Consider the following 19,320-nt stretch of genomic DNA (forward strand, 5'->3'; position numbering starts at 1 on the left):
TTACTCTTCCTTCAAACACCAGCTTCTCTCCCAGGCCGTTGCTGAATTCCACCCCCCCCCACCCCCCCCCAGTAAACAAAGGCCCAAACTGCCTGGGATCATACCCCCATGATCCAAATCATCACATTCTATTTGTTTTTTTGTTTTGTTTTGTTTTCCCACCATAGGGTAACTTCCATGAGTAGTGACTGTTTTCACCTCTGCATTTCCAGGCCTTAACAGGGCACCTGGAATGAGGAGTGGGTATTATATGCTCTATTTAAGGACATGGCTATGGTGCCTAACACATGTGGATATAAATCCATTACTCTGCCGTTTACTTGCCCATGTGATCATAGGTAAACTATTAAGCCTACTTCTCTGTCTTATAGATTGGGATAATTACTGTACCCATCTCATAGAATGGATGGGAGAATGAAATGAGAGAATACATGTATAGAACTTGGCACACACTCAGGCTCCGTTAAGAGTTAGCATCATATTTCAGAGGGAGTTCAATGTAATGGTTGAATATATGAATGGTGCTCTACAGTCCTCCCGGGAAGAGTTTCAAAAAGGAAAGAAAGATCAACAGAATCAAAATTGCTGAGAAGTCTAGTAAGATTAGGGCTGTCAGTTGTTAAATTTTCAACCAAAGCAACCTTCTCTCCACATAGTTGGGCGTCTTTCACTTCACCATCAGGCTCAACCCTGCTCCGGTCTCCATAACTATGAAGACAAAAAAAATGGGGGGGAAAAAACAACTCCTAGGCAAAGTAACTTCCTAGAGTAGGCAAAAGGAGTGGGATCAAGGTCAGGATAATTCTTCCTATGAAACAGAAGAAAGAAAGCAAGAATATGTGAAAATACTATGTGTAGAGCTGGAGGTATGTTTCTGGTTTTCTTTTATAACTAAAGAGGATGACTATAAAAGAGGCATTTGTGAATAAAACATTTTTACTCTCAATGAAAGAATTAAGTCAGTAATACAAGAAACCAATCTGCTTTTATCAAAAACAGAGAGGACTGGGGCGCCTGGGTGGCTCAGTCAGTTAAGCATTTTGCTCTTGATTTCAGCTCACGTCATGCATGATCTCATGGTTTGTGAGTTTGAGCCCCACGTCGAGCTCTGCACTGACAGTGCAGAACCTACTTGGGATTGTCTCTCTCTCCTTCTCTCACTGCCCCTCCTTCACTCTCTTTCTCTCTCTCAAAATAAATAAACATTAAAAAAAAAGGAAATAGGATTTTCAAAGTTGGCATACAAGTTCCCTTACCCAATTAGAATTCCGATTTAGTCAACAGCTCTGGTGTTTTTGTACAACTTAGCTTCTTATATTTGTAAATGTGTCTTTTATTATTCATTGGTGTCTAAATCAACTATATGAGCACTTCTAACAAAGGTATACAAATACTTGATAACTATCATGGATAGGTAATAGCACTACATACATTGATTTGGTAAGCATTATTTTTAGCTCAATGGTGCAGATTTAAAAACAAGTATTTTTCCTTATAAACTAGTATTATGAAAGTGAATAGTCCATATAAGTTATGTCAAATATATTTGTTATTCTTTTTCTTTAATGTTTATTTATTTATATTGTAAGAGGGATTGAGAGAGAGAGAGAGAGAGAGAGAGAGAGAGAGAGAGCATGACAGGGAGAGAGAAAGGGAGAGAGAGAATCCCAAGCAGGCTCCGTGCTGCCAGCACAGAGCCCAACACGGGGCTCCATCCCACCAACCATGAGATCATGACCTGAGTCCAAATTAAGAGTCAGAAGCCCAACTGACTGAGCTACCCAGGCACCCCTATATCCATTATTCTTAAATTTATAAGCTCACTTAATTTAAGCAATATCACAGTATGATGCATGTAATATTCATTACATGAGGCAGCAAGTTGGTTAAACCAGGTTAAATCCAGTTCCCAAAAGCGTTTATTTCACTTGCCTGATCCCAAAATGAACTAGGGTGAAATGACCTTATGATATGAAACTGAAGACAGACATTAAAATAGAAACTCAGTATTCATAAAACCTGTGGGAAGATTTCTTTTAGTTTTAATGTTTATTTATTTTTGAGAGAAAGAGACAGAGAGAGACAGAGTGCGAGTGGGAGACACAGAATCCGAAGCAGACTCCAGGCTCTGAGCTGTGAGCACAGAGCCCTACGCGGGGCTCAAACCCACAAACTGAGATCATGACCTGAGCTGAAGTTGGACACTTAGCCGACTGAGCCACCCAGGCGCCCCGATTTCTTGTACTTTTATAAGCCTATTCTTTAGGTCATACAAACCCAATTTATATTATATCATACATTGCAGAAAAATGACATGATCCTTCTACTTTTATTACCATAAGAGTTGAATAAAGGTTAATGAATTTAAAAAACTGCATTGCTAGGAGTCTAGTTTTTAATACCAAGTGTCTGGCAAGCTACCATCCATTATAAAGGAAAATTGTTGAAATAAATAATTTCTATATAAGACAGTGTGGAAGATTCGAGGCGATTTATTGCTATGTTACTCCAAGTAAAATAAAGCATTTTTAAATGCTTTGTTCTTTTAAGAACAAAATTGTTGGGGCACGTGGCTGGCTCAGATGGTAGGGCATATGACAATCTCAGAGCCATGAGTTTAAGCCCCATGTTGGGGGGTAAAGTTTACTTTTTAAAAGGGGGCAGGGGGGCACCTGGGTGGCTCAGTGGTTGAGCGTCCGACTTCGACTCAGGTCATGATCTCAGGGTCCGTGAGTTCGAGCCCCGCATCGGGCTCTGTGCTGACAGCTCAGAGCCTGGAGCCTGTTTCGTATTCTGTGTCTCCCTCTCTCTCTGCCCCTCCCCTGTTCATGCTCTGTCTCTCTGTGTCTCAAAAATAAATAAACGTTAAAAAAATAAATAAAAAATAATAAAAAAATAAAAGAAGGTAGGGCACCTGGGTGGCTCAGTGGTTAACCGTCAGACTTCGGCTCAGGTCATGATCTCACAGTTCATGAGTTCAAGTCCCACATTGGGCTCAGGCTCTCTGCTGTCAGCGCAGAGCTTGCTTTAGATCCTGTCTCTCTCTCTGCCCCTCCCCATTTGTGCTCACTCTCCCTCTCTGTCAAAAGTTAAGAAACATTAAAAAAAAAAAAAAGAAAAGAAAGAAAAAAAGAGGGGCAACTGGGCAGCTCAGTCAGTTAAGCATCAGACTCTTGATCTGAGCTCAGGTCTTGATCTCAGGGTCGTGAGTTGAAGTCCCATGTTGGGCTCCACACCGGGCATGAAGTCTGCTTAAAAAAACATTGTTTTAGATATATGCAAATAAAACAAAAGAATATGTCCTAGGTCCTTAATTTCATTAAAAGAAAAAATAAAGTCCAGATATAGCATTTGACAGTAACTCCTATCTTGATGTCTCCTCTAGTTTCTTTAAGCTGTAAGATACCCATTCTCAACTAGCATGATCATATCTTTGACTTCTTGTTGGGTTTCCATCACCTAAACTTGGGCACATCCCCACCTAAACTGGTTACATGCAACATAGGAAATACCATCAGTCTGTACTCTGCCCAAAGGATTCTGTTTTCAGTCTGAACTCAACCAAGAAATGACCTAGTAAGCTATAACTTAAAGTATCCCTCCTATCGCCTCCAGCTCACCAAATGGGGATCATGACCAAATACACATGTTCAAGACAGAAGACACTGATTAGATAGATATCATTATCAGGTTAATAGGTAGATTATGGTAGAAGTTTTGCAGAGTAAAGTGACAGAAGCAAAAGACCCCATAAATCAGATTGTAAAATTTAGTACTTTAAATAACATTTAAATTAATGTTGAAATTAATTGATTTAAATTAATTAATTTTAAACTAAATCACATTAGCATCAAATAAGATTAACATGTAAATAATGACAACAACCCTAAAACAAGGAAGTTATCAATCACAGCATAGACATTTCTAGGAAAGAACATGGAATTGAGAATATGATCAGGCTGGATCTGGAAAAACCAAAGACTGAGACTTCCTAGTGAAGAGGCACAGTATTTTGTTTCAAACCCTGACTGGATAGTATTAATAACCACAGATGTGTTTAACTTATTGTATCTTCATTTTTTTAAATTTATTTTTTTTAGTAATCTCTATTCCCACTATAGGGCTCAAACCCACAACCCCAAGATCAGGAGTCGCATGCTTTTCTGACCGAACCAGTCGGGTGTCCCTATTGTATCTTTAAATGCATGTAATTTTTATTTATATTGTGAGTTCCATTATTCCTTATGAATTATTTACTGGTTTCATAAAGTCTTAAAGTAAAGAACCTAGGTATGCCTGACTGGCTTAGGTGGTACAGCACAGGACTCTTGATCTGCAGGTCTTGAGTTCAAGCACCATGTTGGGTGTATAGCTTACTTAAAAAATGACTAGGGGCACCTGGCTAGCTCAGGTGGTAGGGCATGTGACTCTTGACCTCAGGGTTGGGAGTCGAAGCCCCATGTTGGCTGTAGAGATTACTTAAAAACAAAATCCTAAGGAAATAATACAAAATAAAATTTAAAAGGATGGGGTGCCTGGGTGGCTCAGCCTGTTGAGTGTCAGACTTGATTTCAGCTCAGGTCACGTTCCCAGGGTCATGGGATCGAGCTCTGTGTTGGGCTCTGCACTGAGAATGCTTCAGATTCTCTCTCTCTCTCTCTCTCTCCCTCTGTCCCTCTTCCCAACTCATGCTCTCTCTCTTTAAATAATAATTTTAAAAACTTAAAAAATAATAACATAAAAATAAAATACAAAAAAGGCAAACAAACAAACAAAAACACCTCTTGCAAGCATTGTTATAAAAAGATATCTGGTCTAATACTTAAATATTGGTCAAGATTCTGGTGCTCAAATGAGCCAAACCAGATAAGCAAATCTATTACAGTGCTCATTTTTTTCTGAGCGTTCTACAAGTTATATTTACACAAAAGGATCTCAGTTAGACCTATGATCTTAAATCTATTATTGTTCAGCCTTTGAAATAAATTATTCTTTCAACTAAAATCCCTACATGCAGCAGCAGCTTCAGAATTTCTATTTAGTTGGGACCTAAGAGAGGCAATATGATAGGAAGACAGGGAGATTCTAAGGAAGCATGATGTGAAGTTACTCGTGCAGAACACAAACATATCGTTTTTCTTAGATTTTATGTTACAGAATTTATGAAAATAGTAGTTTCCTAGAGTTACTTTTATTCACATTTTAGTTAAAACTGTAAAAATATGGCTTATCCATGATTAGGTGATGATGATGATAATGATGATAGAGCCAAACCCTAGCAGGGGTATTTACCTTCAACAGAATAAAGATCAAACTCCAGCAAATTGAAGATTCTCCATGGTATACCAATTACCATTCCAGTTTCATCTTTCACTATTCACTCCTGGTCTCTTACTCTGTAGCCAGTCAGTTTTGATTACTAACCATTCGGTCTACTCTTCATTCCCCCCCTCCCCCCATTTCTATGTGTCTCTTCATGCACTCATTCTGAATTTCCAATGTTTCTTTCTTCTTCTTCTTCTTCTTCTTCTTCTTCTTCTTCTTCTTCTTCTTCTTCTTCTTCTTCTTCTTTTAAGATTTTCTTTTTGTAATATCCATACCCTACATGGGGTTCGAACTTACAACCCAGAGATCAAGAGTCACATGCTTTGCCAGCTGAGCCAGCCAGGCTCCCTTCAAATGTTTTTTATCCAATCTCTACCTGTCAAAATTAAATCTATTCTTCAATATCCATCTCATATTTCAACTGCTACAGTAAAGCTAATATGATTTCCCCCAACCAAAATAAACATCTTTTATCTGTCTTCTTATGGTATTTTGTACTCTATTATTGTATTTACCATATTCTATCTGTATTATAGTAAGCTATGTACCTTCCTTGATTTCATCTTCCATAGAATTGTTAAGATTTTGAGAGTAGAGGTAAATCTAAAGTCCTTTTTAGGAAAAATTTTCCAAATAAACCAGAACTTCTATAATCATGGCTTATCTTTTAAAAAATCTGAGGAACTTATCACTTATAATGTCCACCTAGAGGAATATTCCAAGAGACACCTACACTTGCAATTTGGTTTTTCTTTTTTTTTTTTTAATTTTTTTTTTCAACGTTTATTTATTTTTGGGACAGAGAGAGACAGAGCATGAACGGGGGAGGGGCAGAGAGAGAGGGAGACACAGAATCGGAAACAGGCTCCAGGCTCTGAACCATCAGCCCAGAGCCTGACGCGGGGCTCGAACCCACGGGCCGCGAGATCATGACCTGGCTGAAGTCAGACGCTTTACCGACTGCGCCACCCAGGCGCCCCTGGTTTTTCATTTTAAGAGCAACCTTTTATAATGTCCAATGAAATTGTAGAGGAAGATTACATTGTTAGTATATCTTCCATCAAATGATAGTTAAAATTGGAAATGTGATTGCCGATAGCACTCTTCTTTGAAAGACAATAAAGTTCCATTGATTAAAATCAAATAGTTACTAATCAGGGTCTTTTTCAGACTGTCATTCGCTTGCTAGGTAATACTGAGCACATTATACTCCTTGTGCATCCACTTACCTAATCTGAAATCTAAAATACAGATTATCTGCTTTCCAAGCTGTTACAGATATTAGTCATTAAGTGACTGTCAGGAATGATTACGGGGGCACCCAGGTGGCTCAATCGGTTAAGGGTCAGATCCTTGGTTTCGGCTCAGGTCATGATCTCACAGTTCAGAACCCATTGGCCGATGCTGTCAGCATACAGCCTGCTTGGGATTCTTTCTCTTCTTTTCTTTTTGCCCCTCCCCCCTCTCTCTGTCTTTCTGTTAAAATAAATGAATAAACTTTTAAAAAAAAAGAGTGATTATGAAAGAGAGAATATGAAAAGTGAACAGAAATGGTACTTGCTAATAACATCCTGGAGCTTAATCTAAAGTGATCTAAGGTACTCCTGGGTGGCTCAGCTGGTTAGGCATCTAACTCTTGATCTCAACTCAGCTCTTGATCTCAGGGTCATGAGTTCCACACTGGGTGTGGAGCCTACAGGGAAGGGAAGGGAAGGGAAGGGAAGGGAAGGGAAGGGAAGGGAAGGGAAGGGAAGGGAAGGGAAGGGAAGGGAAGGATCTAAGGGGGCACCTGGCTGACTCAGTTGATAGAGCATGCTAATCTTGATCTTGGGGTTGTAAGTTCAAACCTCTAGTTGGATGTAGAGATTACTATATACGTATAAAACCTTAAAAAATAAATAAACAAAGTGATCTAAGAAAATAATGGAGTTAAGAAAGTTTTCAGCCAAAGTATATATAATCCATTAGGACTCATCACAAGATTCTGATAACTGTTTCCCTAATATGATGACATATAAGCATGTAACATTAAAAGTGGAGGAGAGGTGCATGGGTGGCTCAGTAGGTTAAGTGTCCAACTTTGGCTCAGGTCATGATCTGGCAGTTTGTGGGTTCAAGCCCCACATTGGGCTCTGTGCTGACAGCTCAGAGCCAGGAGCCTGCTTCAGATCCTGTCTCCCTTTCTCTCTGTCCCTCCCCTATTCAACTCTGTCTCTCTCTCTCTCTCTCTCTCTCTCTCTCTCTCTCTCTCTCTTTCTCTCAAAAATAAATAAAACGTTAAAAAAAATTTTAAATGGAGGGAAACAAAAAAGGATCTGCAAAATATAAAGCTTGGTTGGCAATTGTATACTTAGGACCAAAATTGATGTAATTCATTCATTACTTGGAGTTTCTACATTGCTGAATATAGTACTCAGAAGTGAGAGGAGGTAAAAAGTAGCCTTTATCCAACAATTTTACTTCTGGGAACTTATCTACCAGTACATGTGTTCAAAAACCCATATATTCCCACACATCTCCTTAAACACAATGCGCAAGATCTTCACTGTTGCAGAATGCTGGAAGCAACAGAAATGTCCATTCATAAAGAAAGTTTGAAATGAATTATGATATGTTAATTTAATAAAATAATACATAGCTAGATAAAAAATGAAGTGTATGTACCAAAATGGAGTGATGACCAAAATATTTTTTTATGAAAGAAACAGAGTACAAAGCAATGTGTACAGTAGGATCACATTTATGTAAATGAAAGGGGGTAGAGGTATGTATACAGGTAAATTTTTATATAAACACAGAATATTTCTCTAGGGAATACATAAGAAGTGGTTGCTTTAGTGGTAGGGGGTTGTGGACTTTGGGTTTGGAGTAAGGTTTACTTAGAATTATTAGAGTTTAATACTAGGCCTTTCGGCTAGCATGATAATTATTTGCATTTTTTTAAGTTTATTTATTTTCAGAGAGAGAGCAGGGGAACAGAGGAGGGGCAGAGAGAGAGGGAGAGAGAGAACCCCAAGCAGGCTCTGTACTGTCAGTGTGGTGCCTGACACGGGACTCATACCCACGAACCGTGAAATCATGACCTGAGCTGAGATCAAGAGTCAAATGCTTAACCAACTGAGCCACCCAGGTGCTCCTATTTGCATTTTATAGATTATAAAACTAAGGCTTAACAAGACTGAATAATTTATTTACTCAGAATTACTCAGAATTATTTATTTACTCAAATAGCAACCAGGTTAGCTGTACAAGCCTGACTTCTGACTTTTATGTCTACTCCTCAGAAAAATGACTTAGATGTCTACTTCTAGCACTGTCCCTGGGAAAGGGAAGGGGCTGATATTTGTTAAGTATTTCTCGTATAACAACAATACCTACAATTATTTGGTATTTACCAAATGCCAAGCACTAAGCAAAAGGCATTGTGCACTGTATTCATTATATTCTTTAATTTTAAGCAAATTTTATGTAGTGGATACCACTATGATTTCCCCATTCATAAGTGAAGAAACTAGGCACAAATAGGTTAAGTAGTTTGCCTAAGATCTGGTCACATGGCCAATAAGTGATCAAACCAGACTTTGCACAGGACACCTGCATACTCCAGGCTTCGCTGTCAAGCTCTGTCTACACTCTCCACAAATAATATTTGGGCCACGGGCACACACGCGTACCTCTCAGTCTGCTCTCTGGAGAACAGACTAGGAGGAAAGCAGACCCGAAGTCACTGGAACAGAAAATTCTGGTTCCTGACTACCCAGAGCATAATTCCAAAGACAAAAGTACTGACTCAGTGTGAGCAAGTTCCCTGGCCCCAAGCACTCCTCCCTTGGTAGAAAAGGGTATCATCAGAGGAGGCCCAGAGTGGGAGCGTCCATAGGCCGGGGACTCTTCTGCTTTTGTCTAAGGGTGATTCTGTGTGACACCCTCCAAACTCCAATGACAGAACCCAAATCTAGGACCACTGAGCAACTGAAAGTCAGTCAAAGTGTATTCAGTGTTTTCATATAGTGATTGACAAAGATGTAAGTGGGAAAATATTTCCTCTGAAATGTTTACTTAACTAGTTGTTGTCACCTGTGTATTACCTCCTGCTCCAATGACAAAAACAATGTGCTGAATATACCAACTTACTTTGTGTTAACTTGGTTCTCACTCTCTGAACGTGGTAGATCACGTTTGCAAAAGTGGCTAATATCCTAACCCCCATGCTGTTCTAAAAATGTAGGATTGATATTCACCCTTCCCATGGAGTAATGGGATCTAGGTCCCCTCCCCTTGAATCTAGGTGAAAATTTGTGACTGCTTCAACCAATAGATTATGGCAAAAGTGGCCCTGTGTGATTTCCAAGTCTAGATCATAAAGATGTTATTTACTTCTGCTGTGATTTCTTGGGACTCTTACTGTTAGAGCACAGTCATCACGCTGTGAGGAAGAGAAGTGTCTACATGGCGAGGACTCGTGCATGCATTCCAACCAACAGCCCAGCCAGCACTGTCCACCAGACATGTCCGTGAGCAAACCTTACATGATTCCTGCCCCCAGCCAGAAAGTCACCTCAAGCCTTCTGGTAACCCCAGCTGATTCCCAAAGCCCTCATCAAGCCCTGCTCACACTGCAGATTACAAAATACCTGATTACTATTGCTCAAAACCACTATGCTTGGGGTGACTTGTTATGCAGCAATAGGTCACTGAAATTTTATTTATAAATCTTTGCAATCACAGCTAGGTTTACTGAACTCAAGGTTGTATGTGTCATTAGGAACAGGTGATTGCTCTATTTTTTTTTTAACTAAACTCTATACCCTAGGTGAGGCTTGAACACACAACTTGGAGATCAAGAGTTACATGCTCTACAGGCTGAGATAGCCAGGCACCCCCTTATTAGCTCCTTAATATACCATAACCTACCTATAAAATAACTCTTTTTTTAAATTTATTTTAATTTATTTTTAACTTTTATTTATTTATTTTGAGAGAGAGAGTGGGCAGGGGGGCGGGGGGAGAGAGAGAGAGAGAGAGAGAGAGAGAGAGAGAAAGAGAGAGAGAGAGAATCTCAAGGAGGCTCCCCGCTGTCAGTGCAGAGCCCGATGCGCAGCTTGAACTCCTAAAACATGAGATCATGACCTGTGCCAAAACCAAGAGTTGGACGTTTAACCGACTGAGCCACCCAGACCAGCCATCCCAAATAACTCTTTTTTAAAATAACTTCAAAAAACATGAAACGTTAATCTTCTCTAAAACCTACGATGAATGAAGTCCCTATTTATTTTTCATTTCATTACCAATATTGAATATAGCTGATTTAGAAACTTTTCTTAACGCCCCTGGAAGCTCTACTCATCAAGCAGACACAACATGACATATTATCTTGTCATTTTCCATTTGTTTTCTTGATATAGTTTTATTGTATGCATTTCACTTTTATAAATGGCTTCCCTCCCAGACATGAGGATTTGCCTCGTACTTTCGTATAACATTTAGATTTAAAATTATGTAAATAACATTTTAAAAAACAAAGCCAAAAGCATATTAATGTCATTAAGATTTCCTAAAAATTACATGATACATACCTATTTCTGAAATCTGAAAAACTCAAAACATCTAAACCTAGAAGAAACAGTCCAAAAATGGACTCATGTCAATATGTCAATTGATTTTTTTTATGAAGATGCAAAGGCAATTTAATAGATAAAGCACAGTCATATCAACAAATAGTGCTGGAACAACTGGATAGCCATAGGCAAAAAAAAAAAAAAAAGGATCTTGATCTATAAGTTATAAAAAATCAACTCAATATGGGCCATAGACTTAAACGTAAAATGTTAAAACTATAAAACTTTTAAGAAAATATGGGAGAAAATATTTGTGACTCTAGATTAGGGAAAGAGCTCTTAAACACAATAAAAATGCAACCCATAAAAGAAAAAAAATGATAATTGGACTTCATCGAATTATAAGCCATTTCTTTTTTTTTTTTTTTTAATTTCTTTAACGTTTATTTATTTCTGAGACAGAGAGAGACAGAGCGTGAACGGGGAGGGTCAGAGAGAGGGAGGCACAGAATCTGAAACAGGCTCCAGGCTCTGAGCTGTCAGCACAGAGCCCGACGCGGGGCTCGAACTCACGGACCGTGAGATCATGACCTGAGCCGAAGTCAGCCGCTTAACCGGCTGAGCCACCCAGACGCCCCTATAAGCCATTTCTGAGAAAGTGTAAAGAGAAAAGACAAGAAACTGACTAAGAGCAAATGTTTTCAGATCTCAGATCTAACAAAGAACTTACATCCAGAATATACAAATAACTCCCTAAACAATAAGAAAACAACACCCAGTTTAAATGATGGCCAAAGTATTTGAATACTTCAACAAAAAAATGTTAAGGATGGCAACTAAGCACATGAAAATGATGTTCAACAACATCAGTCATTAGAGAAATACAAATTAAAATTACAATGCAGTACCTCTGCATACTGATTAGAATGACTAAAACAAAAAAAATGATATCACCAATTTGTATTCTTTTTTTTAAATTTACATCCAAGTTAGTTAGCATGGAGTGCAATAATAATTTTAGGAGTAGAATCCAGTGATTTATCCCCTACATATAACACCCAGTGTTCATCCCAACAAGTGCCCTCCTTAATGCCCCTTGCCCATTTAGTCCATCCCCAACCCACAACCCCTCAAGCAACCCTCAGTTTGTTCTCTGTATTTGAGTCTCTTATGTTTTGTCCCCCTCCCTGTTTTTATATTATTTTTGCTTCCCTTCCCGTATGTTAATCTGTTTTGTATCTTAAATTCCACATACGAGTGAAGTCACATATGTCTTTCTCTGACTAATTTCGCCTAGCATAATACACTCTAGTTCCATCCACATTGTTGCAAATGGCAAGATTTCATTCTTTTTTACCACTGAGTAATATTCCATTGTATATATATATATATATATATATATATATATATATATATATGTATATACATACACCACATCTTCTTCATCCATTCATCTGTCAATGGACATTTAGACTCTTTCCATACTTTGGCTATTATTGATAGTGCTGCTATAAACATTGGGGTGCATGTGACCCTTTGAAACAGCACACCTGTATCCTTTGGATAAATACCTAGTAGTGCAATTGCTGGGTAGTAGAGTAGTTCTATTTTTAATTTTTTGAGAAACCTCCATACTGTTTTCCAGAATGGCTGCACCAGTTTGCATTCCCACCAGCAGTGTTAAAAGAGTTCCTCTTTCTCCACATCCTCTCCTCGCCAATATCTGCTGTTGCCTGAGTTGTTAATTTTAGCCATTCTGACTGAGATAACAACAAATGTTGACAAAGCCTCAGAGCAACAGGAATTCTCACTATTGGGAGGAAAGCAAAATAGTATAATCACTATGGAAAATAGTTTAGCAGTTTTTTTATAAAGTTAAATATACACTTACTATATGATCCAGTAATCCTATTTCTAGGTATACACCCGAGACAAATTAACTTTATGTTCACACAAAACCTTAATAGCAACTTTATTCTCAATTGCTGCAATCTGGAAACAACCCAAATATCCTTCATCTAAATGGCTGAACAGTGGTACCATCCATACAACAGAATACTACTCCACAGTAAAAAGGAACAAAATATTAATGCACACAGGAAGTTAGATGGATATTTAGAGCATTGTGATGAAAGAAAAAAATCCAAAGGTGATTATCTAGATAATTCCATTTATAATGATTCAGGTAAAGGCAAAAATGTAGGGACAGGACAGGTCGGTGGCTGTGGTCAGTGGCAGCCAGGGGTCAGAGAAGGAAAGATTTGTTTGACTACAGTGGAATTAGCACAAGGGAATGTTTCAGGGAGATAGAACTGTTCTGTACCCGGGCAGTGGTGGTGGAGACACAGCCTAAGTATTTGTCAAAACTCATAAAACTGTATATAAAGTGAATTTTACTGTATGTAAATTTTTAAAAATTAAAAACTCGAAACCAGTTACATCAATGTATTGCTATATTGTTTATGGCCTTGTTCTTCCATTACTTCACTGTCTGAAGGAAATTATCCTCTTTTGTTACTAAAATACCTTACATAACATGAAAATTCAAAATATAAGTTATCTTGACCTTAACCATAAACAAAGAATGGAATTGATATTAGAAACATTGAAAAACTTGAAAATACAAGCCTATTGTGTTTGTTTACACGTGTTCCAGAAGACTCTCCATTAACCCAACTCATTTTCAGAATTTTTAAAAATTTTTTTAATGTTTATTCATTTTGATAGAGAGAGACGAAGAGTGAATGGGAGAGGGGTAGAGAGAGAGGAAGTCACAGAATCTGAAGCAGGCTCCAGGCTCTAAGCTGTTAGCACAGAGCCCGATGTGGGGCTCGAACTCACAAACCGTGAGATCATGACCTGAGCAGAAGTCGGACGCTTAACTGACTGGGCCACCCAGGTGCTCCAGAATTATTTTTTTTCAGGACCACTGTATTAACAGCAGGAATAATTGAAGAGTTCTCAGGGGTAAGCAAAAGCTAAATGAGGGATTTAGTCTCTCAGCAACCATGACGCTAGAGAAATACTCTCTTAGAGAATACAGAAGTGAAAATGGAATTCAAGTTATCTCGCTTAACAAATTACAATAATGAAAATTATTTCACTCTGCTATAAATTCTGCAGTTATTTTCAAGGTAACCTAAAGGAGAATGGTTACATTCTTAGCAAGAGTGCTAAGACAAGCTCCCTCAAGAGTCACAATGTCTGAAAATTAGAAGGGGAATACAATAAATAATAGTGATTGTGAAACAAGGCATGATCAATTAAGACCAAGTCTGAAATCCCTGAGTTGCAACTGTCTAGCTATGACCTTGAGCAGGTAGCTCAGTTCCTCTAAACCCACATTTCTCATCTGGAGAAGAGGAATAACAATACCTCCTTCATGGAACCCTTGAGAAAAACCTAGCTTAGCATCACACCTGAGTCATTATAAATATTTCATCATTATCATATATGGGAGTTGTCTAAGTTACCACAGCATACAAAGAAGGAACACTGGTTTGCTGCCATAAATGCAAAGACACCAGTACCAACAAATCTTGGAGAAGGATTGATCATGAAATGAAAAAGACACTAAATGTTACTAGCACCAATTTCAAAGGATTTCTTATATCTTTTCAATTCTCCTAGCAATCATTGCCTTGGAAACTCCCATCAGCGTTCATCAGAAAGATGGTTAAGGCCAGAAAGAGGCTAGCAAAATATCTTCAAGATGTCAATAAATACTCATTTAATTAATTGATTTAAGTTTTCTGGCAATGGCCATAGGTATCATATGGGTCTCTTAATATACACAGACAAACTATTTAAAAACTTAGTTGCAAAACTACCATTTCTTAATCTTTTCTTTACAAAGTGAAAAAGTGAATGAAGAATAAACACACGAAGAAATCCAGTAAATGTGTCTTTCTGCTGGAAACTAATCTAATGCAGATATTTATAAAGTAGGTGAAACGTCTGTACCACGTCATCTTGTATATAAAATAAAGATAAATCTTTATTTAAAAGAAGGAAAAAACTGGGGTGCCTGGGTGCCTCAGTCAGTTAGATGACCAACTTCAGTTCAGGTCATGATCTCCAGATCACGAGTTCAAGAGCCCTACATCGGGCTCTGTGCTGACGGCTCAGAGCCTGGAGCTGGCTTCAGATTCAGTCTCTGGCTCTCTCTACATTTCCCCTGCTCTCTCTCTCTCTCTCTCTCTCTCTCTCTCTCAAAATATAAATAAACATTTAAAAAATGCTTTAATAATAAAAAAAAGAGGGTAAAATTATGTATCTAGTATCTTACGAGCCTAAGACAGAGTATATTGATAAATTTTCTCTCCCTCAACATGACAGAATGAAGTTGAAGGTCATTTTCCCTTGACCTTCTCATTTTTGGAACCTAGATTTTAACCACGGTATGTGAAGCCACTGGACTACTTTAGCTATTTCATGCTGCATCAGTATTTTCCAAAAGCTAAGCAAAAATATTTGTCCAAAATATCAAATTGTAAAATAATACATGTAGTATCTGATATGTAATTCTAATAACATATTAAATAATTAAAAGAGAACAGAAGTATATCAAATTAATGCAAACAGGAATTTGGTCATACAGTGACTTTTTAGATATATGCAGGCCTAGGTATTATTTAGGCTCATTATTAGAGGAATGATCAAAACAAAAGCTGAGAAATAAACATATTTTTAAAATAATGTGGAAAGGACCTTATAAGCAATTCAGAATTTAAATGTTTTAATGTTAGTCTTCATTAAAAATACCTACACCTGCTAATGGATAAGATTTTTGTGTGTGTCCTCTTCCTTTCTTTATCTTTAAGGCATGAAATATTACCTTATGCAGAATATATGTGTGTTGAATAAATGAGTCTTCACATAACATATTCTCATTGAAATTAGACATTAAACACACTAATTTACCAATTATATTTATATTCACAAAAAGACTTTCTAAAGTATTTTTTATTTCTAAATGTCCATTACATAATTAAAATTCACTGCTTTGGAGTTCTATGCTTTCTCAATTATACTTTTTCTCTCAATCATGACTTAAAAAGAAAAAAAATTCAGATTTTAAGTCAGTTGTGATTCAATCCAGAATTGGTTTGAAAAATAATTCTTAAAGAACAAGGAAAAAAGATGTGTGAGAAACAGTGACACCGTTAAAATATACTGGGACTGGGGCCTAAAATATTTCACCACTTGCAGGAAAACACTGTTATCTCTTCTGTTTTTTTTTGTTTTTGGGTTTTTTTTTTATTCCTAATTGTCTCAAAATCACTTGCAGGCAAATGGTGATACTGCAGTCAGAGGTTGTCAGTATTTTTTTTTCCACCTGCCTGGATGAATCAGGTAGAATGGAATGACCAATAATTCCAGGAGCCTATTTCTACATCCTATGCAAATTAATGCACCAATCACTAAAAGAGTGCTTCTTTAAGGTCATATAAATGAAAGTCTAACCAGAGGACACCACTCAATTACTTGAATGTTGCAGCATTATGTCATTTACACAGCTTCTAGTTAGGAGGTCCTCTAAGTAGATATCTACAAAATAACAATGACCTTTCTTGCAAATTTTTTCTAGTAACTATTTACATATATAATTTCTTAGATCAATACAAGTATTCTAAATATAGAATAAGATTTCATAGAGATTTTTATGAGTACGTATATTCTGTTTAAACTAATATATTTTTATCCTGAATGCTTATATGAATGTATATACTACATACATATATACATATTTAGTCAAATAGATACAGAAATGTTTTTTCATCCTATTTTTTTGCATAGGATGTGTTTTCTCTTATATTGCAAATACCAATAATTTCACCTTCATTCTTACATGCATAAATATCACAAATATTTATCACAAAGATTTAATGATACCTGCCACCACAATTCTTCAGGAAAAAAAAATAGCTCCATGTGCAATTAAAAACGCATTGTCATAAAATTAGAGTCCTGTGCCCTATAAGAGTTTAAAACCCTAACAGTTTCTTTGGGATACCATTTTAAAAAGTGCCATTAAAAAAAGTATACATTTTTAAGAAAGAAGATTTTCAAAAGTATACATTAATTTTTAGTTGTTGCATTTAAAAATGCACATAAACAAAGGTTGCCCCTAAAATAGCACTACCTGTACATATTAAAATTCAAATGTGGCAAAGACCTGGTTAAGTGTCAACTAAATTTTATGGGCAGAATTTCTTTTTTTCAGAAATTCTGAAGCCCCTGGTGTTCTTCATAATTTCTACACCGTCCTGAAAAAAGACCATTGTGTTGGGCATTATCTTCCCGCCCAGATAGTTTCCATAAACCGATTTTACCCTATTTCTAAACAGGAATCCAATTATCGTTGGTAAAGAGGTTGCCTCCTTGGAGTCAGTGGATCATATTTTCACACCCATGCACTACCCTGATCAGGGCTAACCCTTGCGTTCCTACGGCGATAACCTAAAGTGGTATGTAGTTCAGGCAATGACAGCAGGAAACACACACACACACACACACACACACACACACACACACACAAAACTCTTTCAGATACCAAATGGCAGATCACAACCAGATGGAGTACTCCCTTGTTTTAATATTACCATACAAACAGAAAACAGGACTCATTCAAATAGCCAAAGCAATGTGCATTCCCCTCTTGCAGTATTGGGGAAAACTGTCTTTGCACACGACAGAACAGGAACACATGTTTTCTAGTACTACATGTCTATTACAGGGCTGCAGTTGTCCGGAGTAGCTCTGTCTGAAAGTTGAGAACTGGTAAGTAACATATAGACAAGATTCCTCCTCTCCTAAGAGTGGGAAGTGAATGCTTCCGGCAGTCCCTCTCAGAGTCCTCGCTGGATTTGGGTCTGGGGTGCATTTCCACCCTGAGGGCACCACGGGTTTCTTCTAATGGTGCAGCTCCGCAGTAGATCATGTGACATTTGGGTGTGTGCCTCTGTGCGCGACTTGGGGGGGGGGGGGGGGGAAGGATGAGTTTGCGGGGGCGGGGGGGTGTGCAGAAGTTACACGTCTGGTTTTGGAAGACGTGTTTCTCTAGGAGTGTATGTGTGTGTGTGTCTGTGTGCCTGTGTGTGTGTCTGTGTGTGAAGTGAGATGAAGAAAAAGAGAGTGAGAGACTGGTCCTGGGCCAGGCGATGCGGCCAAGTACGCCTATGTCAGCCCCACCTCTCGCTCAGCCCCTACCCTGGGGCGAGGTCCCCGTCCTTGAGGGAGGCGAGGACAATGGGGTGCGCCCCTCCCGCACTTTGTGCACCCACCTGACGAATCCGCGGCGGGTTCGGCGGGGTGGAGGCCCCGCCTTCCGGGGCCGGGGAGGTGGGAGAAGCCATCTTCCTGGTGCTCCGGGTTTCTTCCTCCTGTCACGCCCGGGTCCCCCGCGTCTCCTGGAGTCCTCAGCGTCCGGCCTGCGGCCCGCGGCCCCGCAGGGACCGGGAGACTCCGCAGCCGCCGCGCCCCGCGGCCCCGCCCGGGCCCCTCCGCCGCAGAGTGCAAGGAGCGGCCGGCCCCTTCGCTCGCCCTGGCGGAGTCCCGGCCGGAGCCCCTAGCGCCTTCCCGCGCCCACCTACCTCCCGGCCGGGAGACTCGGGGCCATGGCGGTCCGGGGTCTGGCGCGACCTTGGCCGCGAAGCCGGGCGGACTGCGGCCACTTCCCAGCGCCGCGCTCCGCGCGTGTGTCTGAATGTGTTAGCGGCGGGGCTTATTCTAGCGGCGCCGGGAGAAAGGAGGCTGCTTCCCTCGCTGCTGCCGCTATCGCCAGGAGAGCGATGAGCTCATGGACAGCTCCCAGAAATATGTCTATATGCACCACTGACTGCCGGAGTTCGGGAGGTGGGTGGGGAGAAGGAGGCTCCTCGGCTGGCGCTCCCGCATCACAGGCAGACGTTCCCCCGGGAGGCCCCCGGCCTGCAGGACACGTCCAGCTCTTCCCTGCCCATCTCCACACTCGCTCGTCTCTCTCCATTCATACAGTGCACACATTGCCTGTTCACACCCATTCTCCCCCTTCGCATTGTGATAGCCACGCACTCACCAGCGCTCACCGCTAGCCTCCACAGGCACACATTCTTTGTTCTGTCAACCACTCCCTATTGAGAAGGAGAAATTAATTTATGGACTGGACACGGCGTGAAATGCCACTGCGACTTCAACCTATGTCATCTGTGGGCTGATGAACTGCCTTAAGCAGTGTGTCCTTTACTCTTTGGGCGTTTCCCCTTCCCCACGACCCAGCTTCTCCCCTCCCATCTTCATTCATGAGAAAGTATCCGTCAAACTACCTGTCCAGGGTAGTGATGGACCCCATCCTCACTAAGGTGAAGAGAACGTCCTCTGTAAGTAGCCCTGTGAAGAACTTAAAAGACAGGACCAGGTTTTGCAGACCTCAATCTGTGCAAGAACTTGTGGCAGC

General features: G+C 39.5%; 1 protein-coding gene across 1 annotated transcript in view; it reads right to left on the reverse strand.

Annotated features, from left to right (window-relative positions):
* Positions 1–18,380, reverse strand: part of ANK2 (ankyrin 2) — a 671,298-nt gene extending 652,918 nt beyond the window's left edge. The window contains exon 1 of the mRNA XM_045055950.1: positions 18,170–18,380. Coding sequence (XP_044911885.1) covers positions 18,170–18,241 — 72 coding nt within the window. The 5' untranslated portion in view covers positions 18,242–18,380. The remainder of the gene's footprint in view (positions 1–18,169) is intronic.
* Positions 18,381–19,320: the final 940 nt, after the last annotated feature.

The sequence above is a fragment of the Felis catus genome, chromosome B1 (genome assembly GCF_018350175.1).
Source record: "Felis catus isolate Fca126 chromosome B1, F.catus_Fca126_mat1.0, whole genome shotgun sequence".
Lineage (NCBI taxonomy): Eukaryota > Metazoa > Chordata > Mammalia > Carnivora > Felidae > Felis > Felis catus.